This window comes from Ciconia boyciana, chromosome 13 (assembly GCF_034638445.1).
Source record: "Ciconia boyciana chromosome 13, ASM3463844v1, whole genome shotgun sequence".
Taxonomy (NCBI): domain Eukaryota; kingdom Metazoa; phylum Chordata; class Aves; order Ciconiiformes; family Ciconiidae; genus Ciconia; species Ciconia boyciana.
The window spans coordinates 18,725,156-18,751,115 of record NC_132946.1 but is presented as its reverse complement, the minus strand read 5'-3'; the positions used below and the strand labels follow the sequence as shown (position 1 = coordinate 18,751,115).

Below are 25,960 nucleotides of genomic sequence, written 5' to 3'. Positions count from 1 at the left end.
GGGCGCCCCAGGCCCCGGGCGGCCCTCGGCCCAGCGGCCTGGGCATGCGCGGCCCTTGGGCAGCCTGGGCCTGCCCGGGGGAAGGAGCCACCCCGCGGGCCGGCGGCCGCCTCGGGGGTCTCCTCAGGGCTCCCTCGGGCGGGAGCGGGAGGTGGAGGGAGGGGGAGAGGGAGAGGGAGGGGGAGGGGGAGGGGGAGGGGGAGGGGGAGGTGTCCCCAGCGCTTCCCTCCGCCGTCCCGCGCTTCGTTTGTTGCTTAAGACACGACATCAGCAAGCTACTGAAAAACCACCTTAGGACTACGGAATAGGTTCTCACGAGTTAATGAGTGCTAATCAGCGGCACAGGGCCAGGAGGGGTAACTGCGTTCAGTGTATGCGTGAGCATGTACCATCCCTTACGTACGTTGTACGCCTACAGACCTCAAGCAGGCACCAATATATTGCCACAGCAGAACCACAGGTAGGCTTGGACCTTTCCCTTCGGGAGGGATGAGACGGAGCTTTGCTTGGGGAAGACGCCCGGCACGCAGGGCCCCACGGCTGGGGGAGAAGGGGCAGGTAAGGCGTGCGCAGCGGGGACCGGAGTTTTGTGTCCCAGAGAACGTTTTGTGTGTAACGACGTTGCTTTTCAAACCCTGTCCCAGTGAGCCATCCGAACACCACGGCCGTGGGGTGCAAACGGGAGCGAGGGGCAACTGAAGGCAACAGTTCATGCGATGAAGAGCCAAGTGGTGGCAGTTGTCCTCACAAAAGCTTAGTAGGGAATGAGGAATGAGCGCGGTGTGCGGATGGTGAGGAGAGCGGCAGCAGAAGGTAGAATAAATTAACATATGGGATATCAGCCCTGTGACTGAGCCCACCACAGAGCTCTGGGGCTTGGAAGATGCGTCTCCGGACAAGATATTCTGCACAGAACTCATCCTGCCACGGGCTGGTCGCCCTGTCCCAGTCCCTCCAAACACCAGAATGTGTTCCTAACATTCACTAAGTGCTAAAGCCCTCCATGGTGACTGGTGGCACCGCTGTGAATGCCTTGTTTCAGCAATGATTTATTAAGCCTTGCAGTTACCGTTTTGTTTTTTTAAAACTTTTAAAAACGGTGTTAATTCATGATCATAGCTCTATAATTTTGTTGGTAGTTGCCTAAAGAACAATGATCATGACCTGATTACATTCAATTTGGGCAGAGAATAATCCATTCAGTAAACAGAAATACATGGTGCTTTAAAAAGTTAAACCCCATAAAGACAAGAAAAACTCAGAAAAAACGGTGATGGGAAAAGGCAAGACAGAAAATTGTGGAAAAGGACAATTCTTTAAGATTTATTTCTAAGAGCCACCAAGCTACCATCTCAGAAGAGAAACCCCCACCCTACTTCACTGGCATATTGAAAGTAATAATGAGCAATAAAAAAGAAAGCCATAATAAATGGATGAAAGGGGAAATAGATAGCAATTTCCTTCACTTCATAACTGGTAATTTGCATCGGCAGGGCGAGCTGGGTGCCTGCAGATACACTGTAGGGGATTGTGGCCGTGGGCATTGCACCTTCGCCTTGTCTCAGCTCAGCGAGAATTTGCTTTCTCTTTCTTGCCTCGGGCATTGAAAACCAGCCTGGATTTTGGGCTGCAGAGGGAGACCTGGAGAGCAGAATGGAGCAGCCCCGAGGTCAAGCTTTGCTGCTTTGAACCTTTAGGCTCTCAAGCCTCACGAGTGAGCGTGGGAGCCCCCAGCCCAGAGCTGCTCAGGCACCACTGGTGTCCCAAAGGGCTGTCAGAGCATGCAGGAGGGAGGCAAGGAATTGGGGAGCACCTGGGGCTGGTCCTGGGGCAGGTACCAGGCTCTGGACACTGGGGAAGGGCCACCGAGCTGGTGTGCCCAGTGCAGCCACAGCGGGGTAGGACCAGGGTGGGGAGACCTGGGACCATTTAAAGGCTGAGTCAGAGCAAGCAACAGGGATCTTGTCCTTGTCCTCTTCAGCCAGGAGTGGCCTGGGGGCATCCTGGACTTGCCACAGCCCTGGCAAACCAACCCTCTGCACGCTCTCCTGTTCCCTTTTGAATCCATTTGCACACTTGAACTCCGCAGCAGAGGCAGCCTCCCACACCATGGTAATGCACGGTTTGAAGAGTGCTTCCCATCGTTTTAAACCAGGTCCAGCCCTGTGGTGCTCTTTGGAGCTCTGCTCTAGGAAATGAAAATATTCCTTCCCTTTTTCCCCTCTTAGCGACCCCTTACCAGGTCCCTTCCCTGTGGCCCTGCCAGGCTGTGGCGTGCACCGAGTCTCCCCCGTGGGAGCTGCTCCATCCCCCTGCTCAGCTGCTTCTCTGCCTCACTGCCCTGTCCTCTGCGAGCTGCCCTAGCCGTGCTCGCACATCACAGCAATCCCAGCAATTCCTTTGTAATGCCCTTTTCTGTTGGTTACCAACGCAGAGTGTGCAGACAAAGCACCCGCAAGGACTCCAGCATCTCTTTCCGGAATGACAAATCTCATTTAGAGCCCATCGCTGCATACACATAGGGTTACTTTTACATTGCCTTGAATTTCATTGTATTGAATTGCATTTGATGTCTGTCTGCTCAGCTGCTTGACATTGTGTGATTCCTTTCCAGCTCTTCACAGTCAGCTTTGGATTTGACCGTCGAAACACTGTCTAGTATCAGCGAGATCTGCTTTTATGCATGTATTGACTTGCACAGGTCTGGCACAGATCCTGTCCATTTATTCCTACCTTTGTCTCCTAACTTTTAAGCAGTTAGTTTACAAGCAAAACCTCACTGTTAATCCACATTAACGTCCTGAAGAGCTTTTGGAGAGAGATTTTGTCAAAGTTTTGCAAAAATCTGTGTTTATATATCATCTGATTCACCATTATTTACATCTTCCATGTAATTCTAGCAAGACTTCCCTCCCCCAACCTGTGCCGGATGTTGTCTCAGCATTGCATGTTTATTCATACATGTTCTAATGCCATTTTTTCTTCCATCTTTCAGCAAATTTGCCTGGTACCAAAGCCAGGTTTAAGATCCCAGCGTTTCCTGGATCCCTGTGGAGCCCTTCCTAAAAATTAGCCTGGCGTTTGCCACCTCCCTCTCTGGTGCTGGGGAGGTCGGGGACCTGCTGCCTGCGTCCCGCTGCGGGTGCGGGCTCTGCCCCGAGCGTGTGCCAGCCCAGTCCCCCGCCAGCCACAGCGGCTTTCCAGCAGGCTTCCTGCTTCTGATGGGTTTGCAAAAATACACTGGTGTTAATTGTTACGTGGTAAGCAAATTAATGCTCAAAATACATTTTAATCTGTGTGAATGAGGTTTTTAACTTGCTGGGGGTTTTGCATGTTGCTGGTTTCCTGGTTGGAAAAAGAAAATGCCAGGTTTTGAAGAGTTTTTATTTTGTTTCATTTTATTCATTTTAGTTTTACTGTTTATTTGTATTTTGGCTAGCTTGCTTTGCTGTTAAACCATCCTCCTGCAGGTTCACCGTGGTATTGCATGGGGTTCTCTTTTGGTAGGAGCCACACATCCACACTGGCTAGACGGTATCTCCCGGTTGTTGGCAAGTATTTTCCTCTGTATTTGATTTTCACTTCTTCCAACCAGTTTCTTTATTTTATGTAGTTCCTTCTGGCAAGGATAGGTAAGCCTGCAGAGGTTTTTCACCCTTGACTACACCAGTTTATGGCTCAGGGGATGCCTCTTCTTGTGGTTCTCTAACTGGGGGCTCCAGATGCACCCATTTAGGATGGCTTTGCTGTGACACTTCCCCTCCTCAGGTCTCCCCAAGCAGTGGTCTCTTGCTCTCACAGCCTCGTAGCCTCCCTTAGCATTTTGGGGGTATTGTCCCCATCCTCTCGGGGTGGTTCATAGGCAAGCCCTAATGCCCTCCTCTGTTCATCTGCTGTGTTTCGTGGTCCACTCCCTGCGGATTCTTTCGGATTCCTGATGCACGTAGCCGGTTTCCTCCCTTGAGCCAATGCTTCCCCTCGCCCTGCTCACACAGCAGCCCTCCACCAGCTTCTTCTCGACCCTTGTCCCTGGGCTGTCCCCATCACTGCACCCTGGGGTTTCCCAATGCCTTATCCTCATCTAAAACAGGCTGCTCTCCTCTCCCCGCCAGGATTGCAGCCATCACAGAGCATTTGATCTTGTCCTGGCAGCCTGCTTTTTTAATGTCCCTTTTTTCTGACTTTTCTCATTCCTTTATTGAAGGGACAGAGTTATGCATTTACCTCTGGATCATTCCCCACCCCACTGCCCACTCATCTCACCCGCTGTCCTCGATTTAAAACCCCTCCTATGATGGTGTTCATTTTAAGGGCTAGCGCCCCAGCTCTGTTTTCCTTTAGCCAGAGCTCATCTTTCCTGGAGATGCTCCCTCTATCCCAAAAGTTTCTCTAGTTTTTTTCTAAGCTGAAATCCAACCCACATAGCCAGCAACCTGCCCACCCTTGCTGAGCTGGTGGCAGTGCCTGCCCTGGATCCAGCTTCCGCTAAAGCAGTGTTTTAGGTGAATTTTTAACTCTCCCTTGGTCTTGGAAGAGGGAAATGTCTAAACTTTTAGGACAAGACCCGTCTCCCTCTGGCCTTTGTGTGCTGAGGATGGTCTGCGCTTGCTGTGCCCACTGGGAATGTGCAGGCAGCTGGGGTGGCAACAGAAAGATCCCTGTCTCCTCCCTTCAGGGATTTCCTTGCTGTCGGCTCAGTTGTGTCTCCCTTATCTCACCCCTCGCTTCCCAGCATGGCTGCCAGCAGCCCAAGCACGTGACTTATCGGATTTATGTGCTGGCAGAGAGCTATGAGCTTGACAGAGCACCCAAAGCTGCCAGTTCTTCAGTTGCTCTTAATGAAATGAGGCTATTCCTTTGCATTTACACACCTCTCTGATCCTGAAGTGAAGTGATGCCTCTTGCACAGTGGTGCTACAGTCCTGGGAGAGGCCTCGGGAGCCTTCCAGCTCCAAACCACCGGTTCCAATCCAGCAGCCCTAAGAGGTGCTGGCTGTTGGCGCGGGAGGGCTGCCTGCACGCCCACGGGAAGCGGCCACGGGGACACCAGCTGCCTCTCCGGGGAGAAGGGACAACCAGCCTGCCCTCGGGCAGCAGCTGGGCAGTGCCGGCAGAGCCCGGTCTGTGCTGCCTCCCCAGCTCCATCCGCCACTTCTCCAACCGCAGCAGGATGCTCAGCCGGGCGCGGAGGAGCAGTGGTAGCAGATGTTTCCAGCCATGTCTCCCAATGCCGGTGGTGCACCAGGGTCTATCAAGGGCGCTGAGTTCCCCAGGAGGGACACAGGGACAGAGCAGGGACACCCCGGGAACACTTTGCAGGACGCTGGTGCAGCCAGAGACTGCGCCAGCTCCCTGCAGAGCTCTGCCAGGGAAATCGCAGTTTGATGAGGGCAGGGATTAGGAAGAGCAGCAGGGGATCCTGGAAAGCTTCCCCCCCTGCCAGCCTTCCCAGTGCACAGAAATCTTCCTGTGGCTGAGCACAGCAGGGGGAGTCCGACTTCCCTGCACATCTCCCGGGAGCAGAGGGCCGTGCCGAGCCCCTGAGCACCAGTGAAGAGCTGGGAGACTCCAGCCTGGCAGCCAAGGCTGGGGGGCTGCAAGCTGGCATGCCTTGGGGGGGCAGGGAAGAGGGAATCCACCCCCAGAGGGGAGAGAGCCCAAGAGATCTGGTCCTTGCCCCAACAAGCACCCACACCTGGGCAAGGCAGCAAGGTCACTTCATTGCCCCCGGGGCGTGGGGGAACAGCCTCTCCTCCCCAAGCCCCCGCGGTGGTCTCGCAGGCAGGCTAAGTCGAACCTCTTCACCACTGCACTGGCGCTGCAGGTGCCAGGGAGGACGAGCTGCAGCAACCCTCAGGGTCTTGCTTGGGAAGTGACAAGGCCACATCTTTCCCTGGAATAAGACCAGATGGGAACCCCCCCTCCCTTCGGCTTTTATGCAGCCAATGTTCCCAAGAAAAATGGTTGTTCCCACCCCGCCTGCCTTTGCAGAGCAGATCCCTCTGCCCGTGGCCGGCAAGGATTTGAGCATTTGTGTACACACATGCACTCCCCTTCTACAGCAGCAAACCCTTGATGTTGGGCTGCTGCTAACGCCCGGCAGCGGGGCGGGAGGTTGTATGGCCACGTGTGCTACAGGTGCTGGGAGATAGGCAGGAGCAGGGCTCTTCTTCTGGCGAGTCTGGGGGAGCAGAAGGTGCTGGATCCGCTCCCCGACTTTCACGGGAACCATCATCCCGGCATTACCCTCCTGGGTGGTGGTGCTCGAGGGTAAAAAATGCCAGTCCCAGGATTGCACCATCCAGCACCGCAGCAAAGTTAAGGAGTGGGAAGAAACTAGGACAAAACGGGAAACGCTCTCAGAAGTCGGTGTGTTTGTCCCTGGCCTGGCGGCTCACGGGATGTGGTGTCCAGGGGAGCCCTCACTGCACGTCCCCGCGCCGCTGGCTGCCCTGGAGGAAGGTGCCACCGGGCATTACGGGGTGTCTGCCCTGCTCACACTCCCTCCTGCCCTCGCAGGGAGCAGCAGGGCAGCAGGAGGCTAGGATGGAGGGCAAGGAGCAACACAGGTGGTGGCACAAAGATAGCGGTGGTGAACGCCAGCCAAAGTCCTTGCCCAGATACTGCCCTGGGGCGGCAGGGCCGTGGGGAAGGCAGAGGAACCAAAGGAGGAATTATTTAGCAATCTTCCCCTTCCCAACATCTGCATTTTGCTGCCGGCTGCAGGAGCTGAGAGGAGGAGCCCGCGCACCCTGCATGGGTCCGGGCCATGTGTTCAAGCTGGCATGGCTGCGCTGGGGACTCGCCGGCATGTGTCCCCCGCAGCGCCTCTGCCAACCCATCCTGCATTTTGGATGTTGTTGGGATGGTGAAGGGGAGGCGTTGCCTCAATGGGCAGGTAATTTGGTTTCCTGACACCAGCCAGCATCTTTAAAACAGGTTTAACCCTGAAACCAGGTATGGGGTGGGCAGGGCTGGGGTTTCTGAACCAGGCAGACGGTCTGAAACAGCAGGGCATCCCTGCTGCTGGTGATGGGGTGGCCCCAGCGGCTGCCCCCTGGGAATAACCCCTAGGTAGATGCAGGGTGATGACAGCCAACAAGGAAAGGTGGTGGAGAACAGCGTGATCCAGTGATCTCGGGGACACCCAAGCCACCAGCCGGTAGCAGGAATGGGGTTGGCAGGCTTGGCCTGCCAGCACAGGGGCCGATTCCTCCTTTCAGATGCTGATGAGGCGGTGATGGGAGAGCTCACAGAGGGACATGCCCCAGACAAGCGCTCCCTAGCTGCCTGACACCCCGCTGCCCTTTTCTGGCAGCGTCCTGTGGGTTTCTCCTGTGTCCCTGCTCAGTCCGCCACCACGTCTCCTGCACGCTTCCCGTCCCGGGTGCAAGCTGAGTCACCGCGATGCCACTGCGCCTCATTGCAACATCTCCCTCTTCTGTTCTAGGAGCCATGAGGAGCCTGTAAATACTTTCTTTGGCAAGACTTTTGTTTTGATCTAATCGCCCAGCTTCCTTCAAAGGCAGGCACAGAGAGGAACTGCATGAGGCAACAGGGGAGGTCACGGGGAGAGCTGAGGCGGCTGTAATTGGGGAGGATCAAACCCAGGCTCGAGCAGGGGTGCGGACAGGCGGCTCAGCCTGGGCTGACATGAGGCTCTGGCGTGTCACCGCGGGCACCGACTGTCCCAGATCCTCCCCAGGACCATAGTCACCTATGACTATGCAGCTGGTTGCAGGCATGACCTGAGATGGGCCCAGGGTCCCCAAGCTGCGGTGAGCGCTGGGGTGCAGACCCAGGGTGAGACCTTCATCACACCATTCCCGTTGCGGTTGCAGCAGGGTGCTGTGCAGCATGGTGACACGTGATGGGGGAAGGCAAATGAAGAGATGATGAGCCCTCAGCCAGACCACGCTCGGTGAGAAGGCACGCGCCATCCCCACGCCCAGCCAACCTGCATTATTCACGTTTCAAAGTGCACGTGTGGCTCTGCTGAGGGATGGCAACTCGCTGAGCCAGGTTGGCTCCTTGCTGCCTCTGAGCCCTGTAATGAGCTTTGCTGGGTGCCGCTAAGTAGATGAGTGCGAGCAGGAAAGCTTTGCTGTGGCCTGGTGGCTGCTCAGTTGCCCCTGGCAGACAGGCTTCAGCGCCGCTGGTGTCTTGAACGAGCCAGGGGAGTGCAGGGACACGGCTCCCAGCTGTGGCTCTGCAGACGGGGCCGGGTCTGTGCATCGCCCAGTGCAGCCCAGTGGGAGATGGGACCTGAGCCCAGGCCAGCCAGTGGGGACACTTCTTCTGCAGCCGGCCCGTCCGGGGCAGCAGCAGCAGCATGACCGGCAGGGAGAAACCCAGTGGGCGACTGTTATGGGGCCAGACCCACGGTTGTAACTCACTCTGGGTGCCCTGGGAAGCCAAACCTCAGCTTTTGCCAGTGACAGGAGCAAAGCCACCCAGGCAGTGAGCGCGGTCCCCCCTTCCAGCTCAATGGGTCCCGGCAGTGCAATCACGGGGCGTCACTCTCCGTAGGTGGCTATTTTTACAGCTGATTGCTGCTTCCCTCTCTCCCTTACTGAGACAGCTTCACTCTTGCCCTGGTTCTCTTTCTTAGTTTATTTTCTCCTCTCCCAGGGGTCAGCCGGAGCGCAGCGGATGACTACGAAACCCTGCACTGACAGAGGTGAAAAGGTCATAGGAGAAAACCATGTCCAAAGCAGTCACGCTCAAAGCCATCACTGCAGCATTCATCTAAATGGGGAGCCCCCAAAAATTGCTTCTCTATCACATGGAGAAAGGCAGCAGCTCGAGGCTGCCCTGCTCCCCTGCCTGCCACGGCGTGCAGGGGGTGAGGGTCACCGTGGCACCCCAAATACCCTCCGAGCACTTCGTAGCACCAGGCAGCCACCCGAGGGGGACCCCACGCCCCTGTTTACGCAGCAGAGCTGTGTCGAGCCGTGGCTGTCCCTGTCCCCGTCCCCTCTCCCCACCCTCCTCTTCCTCCTCCCTTTCCTGTAACGTGCCCACGGCAAACTTTCCCCCTTCGGTGTTCCCGGCACCTGCAGCCAGGCTCGCTCCTCCAGCCCCTTCGCCTGCCAACTTGGCAGCCGGCAGCGGGAGCGGGCAGGGCTGGCAGGGGCCGGGCAGGGCTGGCAGCCACCGGCCCCCGTGAGCCCCCTCCTCTGCCGGCCCTTTCATCCTTATCTGGAAGGTGCCGCTTGGCAGCCGAGTGGCCTGGAGCACTGCGTTCCCACGCACGGTGCCCAGCCGCATGGGGCTGGAGCTGGCGTGTGCTCCCAAAAACTGGGGCAGGGCACGGCACGGAGCGCGGCCGTCCGGGATTGGGACGGACGGACGGACGGGCAGGCAGGCACAGGCCACGCACTGGGATCCAGGGAGGGTTCAGCCCAAATGGCCCCTGCAGCACAGCCACGCACGGCCGCTCACACCTGCAGCCCCTGCCAGAGCCCGCGAGCCCGTGTCACGTACACGTGCAGCCCCGTGCACACGCACAGTCCCCTACACGCACACGGACGGGCCCCTTGCACACTCGCAGCCCCTTACGCACACCCACTCCGGTGTTCCCCTACAGACAGCGGTGTTCCTGCAGGCGCGCCGGGGCACGCGCGTGCAGCTCTGCCCCGCGACACGTGCTCACGGGCGCTGCCCTGAACGCGTGTGCGCGCACATTCCCACACCTCTGTGCACCCGTGCGATGCGCACCCGCCCCCCCGTGCCTACACACAACGCCTGGTGCACACACAGGCGCGCAGCGCCCTGGACGCGCACACGCTTACGTGCATACATGCAACGCCCCGGGTGCGTGCGCACACACAGAGTAACATGCGTGCACAGGAATGCACGCACAGAGAGTAATGCGCACACGGAGTAATATACGCACCCACGGGTGTGCACACCGCAACGCACACACAGGGTCATACACACACGTTAACGCACACAGGGGATGCACACGTGTGCACACACGCACGCTCACACACACACACTGCCACACACGCGCATGCACACACTCTCTCACACACTCTCACACACACTCACTCTCTCTCACACACACACACTCACACACTCACTCTCTCTCACACACTCTCTCACACTCACACTCATACACTCTCTCACACTCACACTCACTCTCTCTCACACTCACTCTCTCTCTCTCACACACTCTCTCACACACTCACACTCTCACACACACACTCACACACTCTCACACTCACACTCTCTCACACTCACACTCTCTCACACTCACACTCACACACTCATACTCACACACACACTCACACTCTCTCTCTCACACACTCACACTCACACACTCTCTCACACTCACACTCGCACTCTCTCTCACACACACTCACACTCATACACTCTCTCACACACTCACACAGTCTCTCACACACTCACACTCTCTCACACTCACACTCTCTCTCTCACACACACTCGCACACTCTCTCACACTCACACTCTCACACTCACACTCTCTCTCTCACACACTCACACTCGCACACTCTCTCACACACACTCACACACTCTCTCACACTCACACTCGCACTCTCTCACACTCACACTCACACTCTCTCACACTCACACTCACACTCTCACACACTCACACTCGCACACTCTCTCACACTCACACTCACACTCTCTCACACTCACACACTCTCACACTCACACTCTCTCTCTCACACACTCACACTCGCACTCTCTGACACTCACACTCACACTCGCACACTCTCTCACACTCACACTCACACTCTCTCACACTCACACACTCTCTCACACTCACACTCACACTCGCACTCTCTCACACTCACACTCTCTCACACTCACACTCACACTCTCACACACTCACACTCGCACACTCTCTCACACTCACACTCACACTCTCTCTCTCACACACTCACACACTCTCTCACACTCATACTCTCACACACTCACACTCACACACTCTCACACTCACACTCACACACTCTCTCACACTCACACTGACACTCGCACTCTCTCACACTCACACTCACACTCTCACACACTCACACTCGCACACTCTCTCACACTCACACTCACACTCTCTCACACTCACACTCTCTCACACACTCACACTCTCTCACACTCACACTCTCTCTCTCACACACTCACACACTCTCTCACACTCACACACTCTCACACATTCACACTCACACTCACACTCTCACACTCACACACTCTCTCACACTCACACTCTCTCACACTCACACTCTCTCACACTCACACTCACACACTCACACTCTCTCACACTCACACTCTCTCACACTCACACTCTCTCTCTCACACACTCACACACTCTCTCACACTCACACACTCTCACACATTCACACTCACACTCACACTCTCTCACACTCACACACTCTCTCACACTCACACTCACACTCACACTCTCACACACTCACACTCTCTCACACTCACACTCTCTCACACTCACACACTCTCTCACACTCTCACACACTCACACTCTCTCACACTCACACTCTCTCACACTCACACACTCTCTCACACTCACACTCACACTCGCACTCTCTCACACTCCCACGATGACGCGCGCCCCCCCCTCCCGCGCGCCCTGGCCCCGCCCGCCGGTGCGGCGCGTGCGCGGGGCGGGGCGGGTCCCGGCTGTCGGGGCGGGCGGGGCCGCGGGACGGAGCCGCAGCCGGAGCCGGAGCCGCAGCCGCCCGGCCCGGTGAGTGAGCGCGGAGTGGGCGCCCGGGGGGTGCCCGGGGGGTGCCGGCGGGCGGTGGGTGCCGGCGGGGCGGGAGAGCGCGGGGCCCGGGGGGCGCCGGCGCGGCGGGGTGGGTGCGCGGGGGCAGCGGCCTTTCCGCGGCGGGGCGGCCCCGCCCGGGGCTGCGGCGGTCGCCGGGGCCGTTCGCCCGGCTCCGCCCGCTGCGGCCGCCGGGGCAGCGCCGTGGGCGCCTCCGCGCTCCAGCCCGGTCCCGGTGGGTGCCCCCTGCGCGGGGTCCGGGGGCCGCGCGGTCCCGGGGCGCGCTCAGCCCGGCCCGGGCAGCCCCGGGTTGCTCAGACCTCGCCGTCCCCGGGTGCGGCCGGCGCGGATCGCGTCGTGTGTCCGCCCCCCCCGCCCCGCGGACACGGGCAGGGCCTGGGGTTGCCGGGCCGGAGGAGGCCGTGTGCCCGGCTGCCTCGCAGGCAGCGCCGCGCCCCTGCCAGCCTCCGCCGGGGATGCGCGTACGGGCCCGCATCGGCCCTGACGGCCGGGAGAAGGGCTGCGCGTTGGCGGCGGCCTGGCCGTCATCTTCAGCCGTGGCTGGGGCGGGGGGGTGCCCTGGGTCACGCCTTCCCGTTGCACCGTGGGGCCGGGACACCGGCTCCTGGGGCTGCCGGTGACCGAGCGAGCGCCCGCTGGCACCCGGCTGCGCCCCGGGGCTTCTGGCCGAGCGGGTACTGCCGATACGAACGACTGCCTGAGAGCATAAATAAGCCGCAGCTTGGGGTTCCGGCATGTGGAGACACCGCTTCACAGGCTATTTCTGTGTCTGCTTTTGGCCCGCGGCAAGCGGGGCCCAAGCGCAGGTAGCCCCCGAGAGAAGGGGGCTCACCCGGGCGTTGTTTGCCGTGGGCTCGCCACGTGCCCGGGTAGCGAGCCCGGCCCGGGCTGGGCGGCTGAGAGGCAGGGGGTGGTTTGCACGAGGGCTCCTGCGAAACTCCCCCGCTGGGCTCCAGACCTTGCTCCTTTGACAAATCCATGAGGCCACTGAATTTGCAGAGTTTGGCTTCTTACGTGCAACCGCAAACTCTCTGGACAAACCAGCGACAGTGTTTTTAAAGCAAAGGGTCCGACCAGCTCTGATGCAGCAGCTTCTTCCCTCCTCTCCTGCTGCTGCCCGAGCGTGGGGGCTTGTTGTGGACGCAATTTGGTCACCCAGGAGCCTGCCAGGCTCCCCAGGCCCACCGGCCCCCTCCTTGCCTCACTCCGGGGCAGTGCCCGGGCACAAAACCGACCCCCTGGTTCTGCAAACGGGACCCAGCCCCAGCGCTGTTTGTATTTACTTCTATATTTTGAGGCCTGAAGTTCCCATCTGGGGAAAAACCGGCTCCGTAGCGGACTTGAAGGAGTTCTGGTTTTGCAGAGGATATGAGGCCGCTGGGTCCTGCGTGCTCAGTGCATGCGCTGGGTCAGCAGCCCTTCGCACCCCACCGGGCTTGCAGCCTCCTAGAAAGTTTTATTGCTCTGTTTGCACAACCTCTCATGCTGCGGTAGGTAGGGTTTTTATGGTCTGGCTTGCATCTCTGTGAACGGCGAGAGGAGGAAGAAAAAACAGCAGTGAGGGCTGCACGCCTTCAGACACCCATGGCTGGTCTGGCGGCCACCGGCCCCAGTTGCTTTTTGCAGGACCTGGCCGCAGGAGATGGGACTTCCTGGGTTTGCAGGCGTCGGAAATCACTCGCTCTTCCTGAAAACGCTGGCCGAAAAAAATCCTTCCCTCTGCCATGGATGCTCATGCTTTTAATTTCCAGCATGGGTGCTGCGGGGAGCAGAGAGGCGTTTCCCACTCCAGCGGCAGCGTGCAAAGCACCCGGTCACCGACAGCCCTTGCCAGGGATATGATGCCACCACCCCGGGCACCGCACAGTCCTTGGCACAGCCACGGAGACAGAGGCACCCGGCAGGGTCTGCAGCTCATCTTCTAGGGATGACACAGTGCCTCTGCAAGTCGGTGGGGAGAAACGCCGATTTTATTAAAAAAAAAAAAAAAAAAAGGCAATGTCTGCCATTTCCAGGCCTCGTTTCTATGGGAACGGGACATCAGAAGAGCAGAAATGCGGCGAGTGCTCTAAAATAACTGCTAGCTCCTGGGAGCACGTGGCCTTTGCTTGGCTCGCCCGGCCCTTTCCACTAAGACAGCGGCCGGGGACAGCCGGCTCCCGGCGACGAGGCAGTGTGGAAGTGGGTCAGGAGGTGGGATGCTGTGGCCTGATCCCTGCCGATCCTCAGCCTGTCCTCATCTAAATCCACAGGAGAGCTCCGGTCCAGGCTGGCAGCTGGCACGGCCGCCACGTTATCTGGCACGGCTCTGCGCTGCGCTCGGCAGCGTGGCAGGGGCTGGTGGTGCCGGCCAGGCAGAGAGGACCTGTCTGGCTTCCACCCGTCTGGGCTGGGGGTTGCAGGCAGGCAGGAGGGTCTCCTTCCTCACTGACCTCCCTGGGGATGGCCAGGGCAAATCTGCGCTCACGTGTTAAGTAGACTCTTCCTCCCGTCACGGTGAGGCGCAGAGAGCAGGGTACTTCCAGCGAGGGGGAGAGGAACTGAGTTGTTCTCCCAGAAGCTGCTGGTGGTTGTCTCTCTCTTCCCCCAGATCTTTGTCTGTGCCTCTTGCTGGGAAGGGCAGTCTTATCTCGTAGTGCTGAGGTCAGGCAGGAGAGCGTCTCCGGAGGGGACAACCTGACCTGCCGCTGCGTGAATAGGCAGGTGCGTTACAGAGTGTCCTGCGAGGTACGAGCCGTGCCTCTGAGGTCGTCTTGAACCGGCTGTGCACAGCCCTTCTTTCCTGCCAAAGGTGGTCCCGGACGCAGGTTGGGGGTGGACAGGGCCCCTGCCTGATCTGCTTGTGGTCATGGGCATGTTGGGGCTGATCCAGGCAGCACCTTACAAAAAAGATTTTTCCCTTCTGTGTTGAAAAAAATCATTCCTGTGGATGGCCAGAGCCTGGAAAGCCTTTTTTGCTCTCAGATCTGGTAAGAGTAGCCCTGTTGTAACTGAGCTTCTTCCTTCTCTCATTCTCCAGTGAATGAAAGGTCCAGTACGGGTTTTCTTGGGACCGTAAAAAGCTTGGAAAAAATTTATTGGCAATAATGAAGTTTTCCGCCTTTGCGTAGTGTTTGCGTTACCCAAGAGCTGCTTGACATTTTCTCAGTGATGTACTGGCCCCGATGGCATCCGTAAGACCTGTGTGGGCGGTTGGGGGGGTCCAGCTTGCATTTGAGGGTGCGGCAGGGCAAGCAGCCAGGAGAGACACAGAAGCAGGAGGTGGGATCTCTGCAAGGGGAGCAGCCTTCTCCAGCCTGACCTGTCGCGTTTGTCGTCTTTAAAACAAGCAAAAAGTTCAATTCCCTTGATTTGCTCTGGATTCCCGTGAAGCAAGCGTGGGAGGAAAGTTTCTGCTCCTGGGTGGCTCATTTGGAGGTGCGTCGGATCCTGCCATGTGTGGTATGTGGGTGCGTGGGGCTGGGGAAGTCCCACCCTTTCCTATGGCAGATGGGTGGCATTTCTGCCAGGGCACATGTGGACCAGAGGCCAGCTGGAGACACGGTGCTTTCTGATGAGCTTGAAGGTGTTTAAGCAGAAATCTGGCAGCAGCTGCCTTTGCAAAGTCCCCTTTGCTGTTCCTTCCCCGCTTGCTGCTCGGGAGGTGTCTGATGGGCTTTTCGAGGCTGCAGGAGTGGACCTCTTCTGCTTTTTTTTCTGGGTCCCAGAGCAGGATGCTCAAGCACATATATCTTGCTGTTGCAGGAATCTGACTTCTGCGTGTGGAGTGGCAAAAAGAAGGTGTTTTTTTTGCTCTGAGAACGCACACGAGTTTTGGTTTAGGGATGGGAAGGTGTGTGCCAAGCCAGGAGGACGCTTCTGGAGGGCTCAAGGAGGTAGCTGCATAGGGCAGGCTAGGTAGATGGATGCTTGTTGCTTTGTCCGCAGACCTACGCGGTTTTTCGCTTGCTCTCACTGCAGCTCAGTTGCTCCCAGCTGTTGGTGCTCTGCTCGCAATGTGTATTTACCAGTCACTGGTCTGGGAGCGAAGGTTGGGCAGGCTGGATCGCCAGCCTCCCCTCTCCCCTCGCTGCGGCACACTAAAATCCCTGTTGAGGTTGGTGGGTGCTGGCTGGGTCCGAGGAGCTGATGCCATCCCAACCGGCACCGGAGAATGTGCTGTTGAGCATCTCCCGGGGCATTGCTGGTAGGTAATGTGTCCATCCTTGTCTCTGCCAGAGGCTTTTGGTGCTGCCAGGGTCTGGAGCACAGGCTCTCGCAGATGAACCCAGTAGCTGCCCGCTGGTGGAGGGTGCAGCAGGGCTGATGGGCGCTGCTGTGACCCAGGTTGGCCCCGTCGCTGCAGGAAGCGGGGTTTTGCTGCGCTCAGAGCCTGAGGAGCTGCTCGGCTGGAGGCTGCCCTGAGTCCGGCAGCGTGGGCAGGCGGCCCTGCTTGTGCCAGGGCTGCCCCTTCTCTGTGCCATGCTGCTGCTTGCCGCGAGCGTGTCCCTGGTGGGACAGCAGTGCTTCGTCAGGAAGCGCTGCTGCAAATGGAGACAAAAACAACTTGGAGGGATGGCAGATGCTTCCTAAAAGAGGGGGAGGATGTGGGTATATCGTCCCCAAGCACCGACTTTCCCTTCCGTTTCCCTGCCCTTTTCTCATCCTCGCCTTTCCAAGGAGAGTGTCTGCTGGGAAAGCACCGTTAACATTGCAAAACCAACCCTTCACGTTGTGGGAGGCGGAGACACAACTTGAAATCTTCACCAGTCCCAAAATAATGGGCTGCAAGGAGTTTGGTGGCCTTCCTCGGGCCGGTGTTTGCAGTTCTGTAACCCAGTGCTCCCACTGCTTAAGGAAAGCTGTTCCCTGCCTGCTGCTGGGTGAAGGACCCCTGACGCTTGCAGGTTGGGTTTCTAAACAGCGGCCTCCCTCTCTTGCAGCTTGGGTCACACCGACGACCAGGAAACGGGTCACTCCAGAAGCCATGAGCTCTGGCTCTTACGGGTCAGTAATGGCCCTCGGAGAGGGAGCCCGACAGTTATTTTCCCCCACTGGGGGCCTAGCCAGCTGTTGTGACGTTGGGCTGGAAACAGAGGGCTGCCCTTGGGTCGCTGAGGGGTGGGATGGGGACGCTGCCCTCCTGCCGCCCAGGTCTGCGAGCGCCTGGCGTTCACGACTCTCTCCTCTCTTCCAGCGTCCTGCGGAGCGGCAGCGGCAGTGGTCCCCTTCTGATGGGAGGATGGTTGTTCTCAGGCAGTTTGGACTGCTGCTCTGGAAGAACTACATCCTGCAGGTAGGCTGGCACCGCGCTCTCGGGGGGCTGCCTCTGTCCCCACTACACGTGGGTACATCGGAGCTTGCCTGCAGTCTTGATTCTCCAGCAAACCTTCACCGTGGGCCCAAGGCATTTCCTGGAGGAAAACAGATCTGTTTGTGCATGTGGCGTCATCCTGCTTTTGTGCCGGGGAGAGACGGGCAGGGCTGTGTGCTCGGTTGTCCCTGTCCCCTCAAGTGCACGCTGTGCCATTCCCCTCCTGCAGTCCGGCCGTGAGTTCAGCTCCCCCTTCTCATGGGCCAGGATAACCCACACACCCTCCTGTGCGACGGTGGGTTTCTTGAGCCATCTTGTGACACAGCCTCCTCTGGAGGTGGTGCTTGCTGCACAATGCCTGTAAACCCACCAGGGCTCAGATGTTTTTTCCTCCATTACTTTCTACAGTCCTCAGAAGCAGCTTTTGGGGGTCTTAATTAAATTAAGCTAAATTAAACTACCATTGTCCTGGCATCTGCTCCCAGCCCAACTTGCTGCGTGGCAGCTGGCTAATGATGAGGGATTTCGGGACCTCGAGGCCTCCTTGCCCTGCTGACCGGCCGTGTCTCGCCTGCTGCTGCAGCGCCTTTAAGCAGCGTACGGGCACTCCTGGGCGGAAGCTGCGGCTGCGCTGGGACCCAGAGCCAGTCCTGGCAGAGGGCAGCGGAAGAGGAGGGAGCAGAGGTCACTGCAGCCTGGCTTCATGCTTTCAATTACCCTTCTGTAGATCAGCACAATGTTGCTTTAAAAGTAAACAAAAGGAAGAGGGAAGGGCTGGCTGGGCTGCCTGTGCCTGGCCTTCCGGCAGGGCAGGGAGCAGGCAGCAGGCAGCAGGGCTCGGATGTGACCGAAGGGACCGGCAGCAGGTCTGATTTGCAGTCAGGAGTGTGGTCCGTGGGTGTGCGTGATGGCCAGCCCTGTGAATCCCCCCCTTTTACACACCAGACGGGTAGGACAATCCCCCATCCCCTCTGCAGGGGAATAGCATCTTCTGGGTGTGCTCTGGGGCAGGGGCACATCTTGTGTTTTCTGAGGCCACAAGCTGACCCAGATCTACCAGGCCAGAATATGACCTGGAGTCTTTGCTCCCTTCCACCAAAAAAATGTGCTCCTGAGGAAGACGCAGAGCTCCCAAGCCATCATCACCCCGGTGTGAAGAGGAATGCTGGAACACGTGGCTTGCTCAAAGCTGGGGCAGCCCTGGCCAGGCGGAGGTAGTGATTATGGATCAGTATCCCCGTCAGCTCTAGAATATAGCAGCTTAAATGACTTCTGCAGCAGCAAAAGCCTGCGCTGGTAAATGTGTATTGGCCTGCAAGTTCAGGGAGCCAGGCAACCGTTCTGGAGACAGCCCAGGAGACTGAGAGGGGGTTAATACGATAGTAAATCAGCGGGAGGCAGCTGGTCTGCCAGAGCTGCATTAAAAAACCATCAGACATCTGCAATGTTCGCTTTTATGAGCTTGGCCTTTGGAAAGGCACCTTTTTACCTGCCTCCCGGCCATGCTGCCAGGGCTGGCTGCAGCCAGTGGCTTGTCCCTGGCTGTGGTTGGAGCGGGCAGCTCCTCCCAGGGGAAGCCTGGAGAGGGGTTTTTGGCTTTGGCAGTGGGTGCGGGGAGCGGCTGCATGGCTGTACACCTGTATGCCCCCTCCTGACAAACCGGCCGAGAACCAATTCATCCCAGCTGCTGCAGGGCAGACTGTCCCCCTTCCTGGGAGGTCTGGGCTGGTGTATGCTCAGGGCTCTGTTTCTGCCCCACCGGAGACTGTCCCCACCTTAGCATGCCCCACTTGCTGCTTCCCCCCCCGCCCCCATTTGAAAAAGAACACCTTTTTCCACTCTGCAGAGGGATGGGAGGTATAACTCCATGGTCAGCGCAGCTCAGTGCTTGGTGTTTGCAGAGCTGAAGGAGCTTTCGGGGCAGCCGGGGTGCTGCCTCCAGCTCGTGGTGGGTGCAGGCAGGAGAGGAGCCCTGACGTGGGCTGAGCCGTAGCGTGCTCACCCCGTACGCGTGCCCGGCATCTGCAGGTGTGTTTTTTACAGCACCGCAGCCCATCGCTGCGCCCCACTGTGATCCGGGCTGTGGCACCGCTGTGCCGGCGGCCGCGGGGCCAGGCAGGAGGCGGTTTAGCAACGCTGAGTGTGCAGCGATCTCAGGGAGGGGCTGCGCCATCGGATAAAAAACAATTGCTGAGACAGCAAAGTCGTGAGAATAAACCTTTTGGTGCTCCTCTTGTGCGTTGTGGTGTTCTTCTTTCCAGCCTGGTGGAGGGAAGGGTAGAAAACCCCCCTGGTCTTGTAAAGCCTGTCTTAGCCAGAGCCCTCAGAAGAGGTTAATGCCGCTGCTTCTGCTCTGGGCACGTGCCCCAAGCGAGCAGCCGTGAATCCCTGTGCCCGGAGCTGCTCCCTGCTGCCGGGGACGTCTCATTAGCTGTCGCTGCAGTGATTGAGGTTTGGCGTGCTGTGCTGCGCTTGCATCCGGGCTGGGCTCGGCTGAAGGCAGCTCGGTTTGCAGAAGGAAATAAGGCGGCTGGGTCCAGATTTCAGCTCTCCTACCCGGACCTACCTGGCTGCTGCCGCTGTGCTGGGCACAGGGCTGAGCCGTGCCCTCCTGCCTGTGCTGGGACGTGGTGTGTCTGGCCGAGCTCTGGGTGCTGCCCCACTCTCCCATCCCTGCCCCAGGTGGGTGATGCAGCCTCGGTAAGAGCAGCCCAGTGCTCACCACCCCCCTCCCTGCAAGCGAGCCTGACCTCTGCGGTGATTTTACAAGCATAAATCCATCTGTCAGCAGCGTGTCCCGGCTTCTGCCGTAAAACAGATCAGGGGGGTCATGCTGCAGGGATGTGGGCGCGCATGGCACTGGTCGGGACTGCTGCTCCCCCTGCCCCTCCGGTCAGAGATGACCCCAGTTCCCCTGGGACGAGCAGAGTTTTAAATGCTAATTAACCTGGGTTGGATGCTAATTAGCCTGGGCCAGTGGCGGGTGTTAGTAGCTAGTGGGAATTTTGCAGGAGAGGTAGCCCTGGGGGAAACAGCTGGAGGGTCGTGCTCCGGCTTGGCTGCCTGAGTGCGTTCACCGAACTCGAGTTCATTGTCCAGTTGCTTGAACCTCAATTAAAAATAATAAATGAGCCACTGTGTTCAGTGTAGACAGGCCTTGGGGTGAAGGCTGAGCTCGTGGGTATATTCTCTGGGCTGCGTGAGGACACCGATGCCTGCAGCCAGAGGCTCTGCCAGGTCCCATCCTGGGCTGGAATGCAGAGCCCGTGTCCCGCTGCCTGCAGCCGCTAAGCTCTGGCAGAAGAATCTTCACTGACTGCGTTAGCTTTGCTCTGCTTTTCCTCCCTGCTGCTTGCTCATCCCAGCCTTTCATTTAGTTACTGTATTTTTAGCTCCCAGCCCTGTAAGTGTTGGGCAAGGTTGCTGTGCTTGGGTGAAAGCTGTTCTCTTCACTCACCCGGCTGCAGCTGGTCCCACGGCACCGGCCCTCTTCGCAGGAGGCGCGTCGCTGCCGTTGCCCGCAGGAGTGGTGCAGGCAAGCCCTGAGTGCTGCCTGCTCCTGGGCAGAGCCCCGTTGCGCAGGGAAAGGGCAAACAACCAGCTCAGCTCATTCAAACCTGGCAGCGTGGCGGGGAAGGCTCTAAAGGAGCGTGGTCTGAGACGGAGCGGTGCTTAGGGGAGACCTTGGCTGGAAGGTCCTGAAGGATGCGGAACCGGTGCAGGGTCATTCCTGGGCTCTGGAAAAACCCGGGTTGTGGAACCTTGGGAAATGCAAGAGTACTTCTGCTACGTGGCATTTGCATGCCCTGAACCTCGTTACTGGATTTGATCTACCTTCAGTGTTCACATATTTTTTTTTAATCTTTATCTTTCCTGCAGAAACGGCAGATCTTGGTGACGGTCATCGAAATCTGCCTGCCTCTGCTCTTCGCCGCCATCCTGATAGCGCTGCGGCACCGGGTGCACTCCATCAGCCACCCCAACGCCACCGTCTACCCCCCCGAGTCCGTGGATGACCTGCCAGGCTTCTTCTACCGCCGGCACCCCAGCAACCCCTGGGAGCTGGCTTACGTCCCCTCCAACAGCAGCGCCGTCAGGAGCATTGCCGAGGCGGTGGAGAGAGCTTTACCCATCAGCATCAGAGGTGAGCAGGGGCCAGGGACTGCAGCTTCCACCCCAGAAACTGGTACAAAATTTTACTCTGATAAATCCTGATCTATTCCAGGGATGCATCAATTTTATCAGAACTTCAAGGCAATGGTTTTATTTTTGTTTCACTAGAACTACAGGATTTTGTTTTGATTTTTGGTCGCATTTTGTTGCAGTTTCCATCTAGAGAAATATTGCCCTACAATAGTTAAAGAATGTGACTGTCACTTCCCTGAGACAGAGTATTTTTGGAAATCTTGTTGCACAGTAAATTTTAGTGCTTTGTGTTCCAAACTGAAGATAATGTTAGGATTTTCTCTGAAAGGAGAGCTGACTCCTGCTCTCAGGGAGGAGGAGTCGTCTGGGTGCCCCGTGATGGGTCCAGCAGCATCCCATATAAATCCCCCGTGTCTGCCAGCAGCGGTGTTTCCCAGCTCTGGCTGGAGCGCATCCCTCGTCTTTGGTCTTGGACCAAAATGATGTTTTCAGTGATGGTTGAGCATCAGCCCGCATTGAGTTGCTGTGCTCCATGCCCGCATCCCCATCTTTCCCCCCTCCGCAGCTCAGGGCTTTGCCTCGGAGAGGGACTTCGAGGAGTACGTCAAGTCGGACAACCGCTCGGGCAGCGTGCTGGCCGCCGTCGTGTTCAAGCACCGCTTCCGTCAGAGCACAGCCCCGCTGCCCCTCCAGGTGAGCGGAGCCGAGGGGGGACGAGGACGCGGGGGGACGGCGTCCTCCCGCCCGCTGCGATCCAGATGCGGCTCCTGCCTGTCCCACCTGCGACGCCCTTTGTGTGCTCCTTCCAGGTCGACTATGAGCTGCGCTTCAAGTACAGCCCGCGGAACGCCCCGCGGAGCGAGCAGACGGGTCTGAACCCCAACCTGGACCGGGACTGGCACACCAGCTACCTCTTCCCGCTCTTCCAGCTGCCCGGGCCCCGGGAGGCCAAGTTTGCCGATGGGGGGACGCCGGGTGAGGGCTGCCTCTCCTCTGCTGTGGGCTATTTCACGGCCAAAGAGATGGGTGTCATCTGTACAGCCACTCGGCTTGTTACAGATTCACTGAGGCTCTGAGCTTTTAAATAGTTTAATTTTTAAAAATTAATTAAGTTAATTTTAAATATTAATTTAATTTTATTTAAAGATTTAAAATATTTATTTATTATTTTTATTATTTATAATATTTATTTAAATTTTATTCTGTGACTTACTGGGCACTGCTGGCCTCTGGGTACCTCTGCTGAGTGGGGTTGGATAAGAATAAATTTTACTTATTTGAATTTTTTAAAATTTAAATTTATTTTCTTTCCTTTTATATTTTTAATGGAAAATTTATTTCAGGGTCCAAACTGCTCAGTGTTTATCATGCTGCTTAAATACTTTAAAAGTAAATAGAGCAATTCTGTGGTTTGAGCATAGGTTTTTAAGGAAAGCCAAACCACTGACCGAGTAGGAGGCAGCGGGGCCATTGCTGGAGCTGGCGCTGCCTTAGGACTTGGTTTTTTGTGAGTTTCCTCTGTGGCTGCAAAGGGATATTTCCCTCGGTTGGGTTTCTCCTTCCATCGTTCAATAGCGATGTCAAGGAAAAGATTGAGAGGCCGAGAAAGCGGGCGAACGGGTTTTGCTCACGCAGTGTAAATAAACCCGAGCCCAAGGGGACGATACCTGCTGGTTCCAACGTTCTGCAGGACGGGGTGACCAGGAGCCCAGATCAATTCCCTCGCTACAGTGTTTGTTTAGTAAATTAGTTAATAGAAAACATTGTTCATGATCTCATATTCTTACTTTTTCCTTCTCTGTCTAGGTCATTTTAAGCAACTAACTTTCAAAATGCTCTTTCGGAGCTTTGTAAGCAGAGTTTGAGTTTCCATTCAAGTAACATGTGGCTGAAATCCCACACAAAAAGAAACTAGTTGAAAATTAAAAATCTTTCACTGTTTTCTAATGCACAGAAATTTAAGCCAAATGTGTGAGTAACGGGATATATTCTTCCTCACCAAAACCTGCGTAGTATCCCGTATTCTCTTGCTTTACAAAAAAAAAGGGACCAAATACAAGCTCAGCATCATTGGTGATCGTTAATGATGATGGAGAATCTCCCCCTTACAAAAATAAAGCCGTGCCTGCAGAAAGTTGACTGTGGTTTAAATTGAGTCTTCCTGACAGCTGCTTTTAAATGATGATTATGAGAGATGTAAATTGCTGTGATTTCAGTCCTTCCTGAGCCCCTCTCTGTCTGCAGGAGTGTGTCGATAGTGATGTTTATTTTGCTTTTCCTACGAGCTCTTTTTTTGTTTCCTGTTCTTCTACCCAAGCAATCCCTCCCGCAAAGGCTGTTCCTCTCCTTCGGCCAACGCCTCCCTCCAAAACCCGGACCCGTCTCTATTCCCCCGTGTCGTTTTTGCCATGCAGGCTATATCCGAGAAGGTTTCCTGGCGGTGCAGCATGCAGTGGACAGAGCCATCATGCAGTACCACGCCAACGCCAGCTCCACCAGCCTGCTGGAGAACATCACGGTGGTGGTGCAGCGCTTCCCCTACCCGGCGTACGTCAACGACCTCTTCCTCCTCGCCATCCAGAACCAATTGCCCCTGCTGCTCATGCTCAGCTTCACCTACACCTCCCTCAACATCGTCCGTGCCGTCGTGCATGAGAAGGAGAAGAAGCTGAAGGTAACGTGAGCGGTGGGACATCTGGGTGCTCCCCACCCTCTGCAGCGTTTCCCAACGGATGCTGCCTTTAAATTAGGAACAAAATCCCCGTTGGGTTTGGAGCCAGCAAGCAGGAGGTGGGGATTGCAGCAGATTAGCAAGCCCCAGGGAGGAATGTCGCTAATCCTGCCGCCGGGACGTGGCTTGGCTCTCCTTGCCGTGCGGCCAAGGCTGCTGGACCGAAGGGCTCGTGTTTCTTTTGGGCTGGAAGGTGGCTTGGAGAGAGGGCAACACTTGTGGATTCAAGAGTTTTGTAGATTCAAAAGTTCAGTTGTGGGAAGCAAGATTGTTGTCTTCTGGATGTAGAAACCCGTGTGTCTGAGTTGTGTTGTGGGGGCGGTTGGAGCTCAGCTGCTGCGGTGGTTGCGACAGCAGGGCTGAGTGTGCAAAGCTTGGCTTCCCCTGGGCGTGGGGTTGTCCTGCCCTCTGCCCTGCTGCCAGGTGGCTGTGGTGGCCCTGCTGGTCTCAGCTGCTGTGGTTTTGGGTTCAGCTCAGCTCTCTGGGGAGATGTTCTCCTGTGACGGTGGCAGCCCCTGTCCAGGGAGGTGGGGGACACCATGCGATGCTGAAGGCTGCACTGGACCGCTTCAGTGGGACCCGGGGCTGTCACCTTCATCGCCAGTGCTGCAAGGCAAAGCCACCACCACGCTGACCAGGGCCTCCACCTTGCCCCTGGCCATGCCCAGGAGGTGTGGGTGCAGCCCTGGGTGACGGCGTGACCTCCCTGCAGGAGTACATGCACATGATGGGCCTCAGCAACTGGTTGCACTGGAGCGCCTGGTTCCTCATGTTCTTCCTCTTCCTCCTGGTGTCCGTGTTTTTCGTCACCGTGCTCTTCTGTGTCAAGGTGAGTCTTTCCCCAGGCCACTGTTCTGCAGGCCAGAAGCTCTGTGCTGGCAGGGCACAGGGATGACAAGGCTCCTCTGCTGTGGGCTGGACCATCCTGGTATCTCAGGACTCCTCCACGTGCATAGCGGAGGCTGGAGTTGGCCTTTTCCAGAGCTGGGTGGGCAGAGCTGCCCCCCACAGCTGCCTTTCATGGCAGCAGTGGCCTCCCCAGGAGGGGGCTGAGGGGTGGGAGCCCCACGGGCACCGGGGAGGCCCAGGCAGTCCCATGCAGAGCAGGACCACCCCACTCCTGCAGCCCTGTCTGCCTTTGGAGGGACTTGAGCTCTCCTCTCTGCTTGTACCAACACCATGAGAAGCAGGAAGTGGCTGCCTGGATGCTGAACAAGGTGTCCCCTGCCTCTTAGACCCTGCGTCACACAAGGGCAACCCATATTTCTTCCCTCTGGAGTGGTCTAGGAGGGCCTGGGCGTTCTCACCCGTCTCTCAGTTTGTGTTTAACCCATGGAGAACATCAGGTCTCGGCTGCCTACACGTGCCTGCAGCCATGGCCAGCTTCACCAGCCCTGGGCGTAACCAGATTTTCTTGGTAGGTGAGCAAACAGGGAGCAGTGCTCACCAACAGCGACCCCACACTGGTGTTCACCTTCCTTGCCATCTTCTCCATCTCCTCCATCTCCTTCAACTTCATGGTGAGCACCTTCTTCTCCAGAGGTGAGTCCCTCCCTGGCTGCCTCCTTGCGTTGCTGGTCCGCGGGGCTTAGGGCATGTTATGGGCCTCGTGCTGTAAAGTCTTTGGTTAGTTTTGGTTGGGAGGCAGCTCTGGAGGTCATCGGTCCATCCTGCTCAAAGCAGGGCCAGCTCCAGAGTTACATGAGGTTGCACAGGGCTCTGTGTTGGACAACTTACTTCAACATGCAGAGCGGGGGCCTTTCTTCCCTTTTGTGGTGGTGTTTTCCCCACGGTGCGTGGGAAGGGATGTGTGTACTGTCGCTTCCCAAACCAGACAAGCCCGTGCAATAGGGCATCATCTGGCTGTCTTGGCCCCAGGATGCTCTGGTCTGGGATGGGCAGGGTGCTTGGGCAGCTGCGCACCGCAGGGTCGGGGTCCAGCGCTGCTCCTGCCTTGCCATGGGACTTGGGCAAGTCCTCATCCTGCCCCCCTGTAACCACCTTTTCCACAAAAGGCTTGAATCTCCAT

At 57.3% G+C, this 25,960-nt stretch overlaps 1 protein-coding gene and 1 long non-coding RNA gene across 5 annotated transcripts in view; both read left to right on the top strand.

The window, feature by feature from the left end:
- Positions 1–198: 198 nt before the first annotated feature.
- On the top strand, positions 199–3,527 carry LOC140658931 (uncharacterized). The gene is made up of 3 exons (XR_012044929.1): positions 199–2,701; positions 2,996–3,260; positions 3,471–3,527. It is a non-coding gene; the product is annotated as an uncharacterized lncRNA (long non-coding RNA).
- Positions 3,528–11,649: 8,122 nt separating this feature from the next.
- Positions 11,650–25,960, top strand: part of ABCA3 (ATP binding cassette subfamily A member 3) — a 29,877-nt gene continuing 15,566 nt past the window's right edge. For 2 of the 4 annotated variants that reach the window (XM_072877576.1, XM_072877574.1), the window contains exons 1-8: positions 11,650–11,722; positions 16,938–17,036; positions 20,934–21,198; positions 21,766–21,893; positions 22,010–22,175; positions 23,615–23,874; positions 24,644–24,760; positions 25,353–25,473. In XM_072877576.1, the coding sequence (XP_072733677.1) occupies positions 16,983–17,036; positions 20,934–21,198; positions 21,766–21,893; positions 22,010–22,175; positions 23,615–23,874; positions 24,644–24,760; positions 25,353–25,473 (1,111 nt within the window). In that variant the 5' untranslated portion in view covers positions 11,650–11,722; positions 16,938–16,982. Of the gene's footprint in view, positions 11,723–16,683; positions 16,748–16,937; positions 17,037–20,933; positions 21,199–21,765; positions 21,894–22,009; positions 22,176–23,614; positions 23,875–24,643; positions 24,761–25,352; positions 25,474–25,960 lie in introns of all 4 variants that reach the window. The other 2 variants (XM_072877577.1, XM_072877575.1) reach the window with 2 other exon arrangements.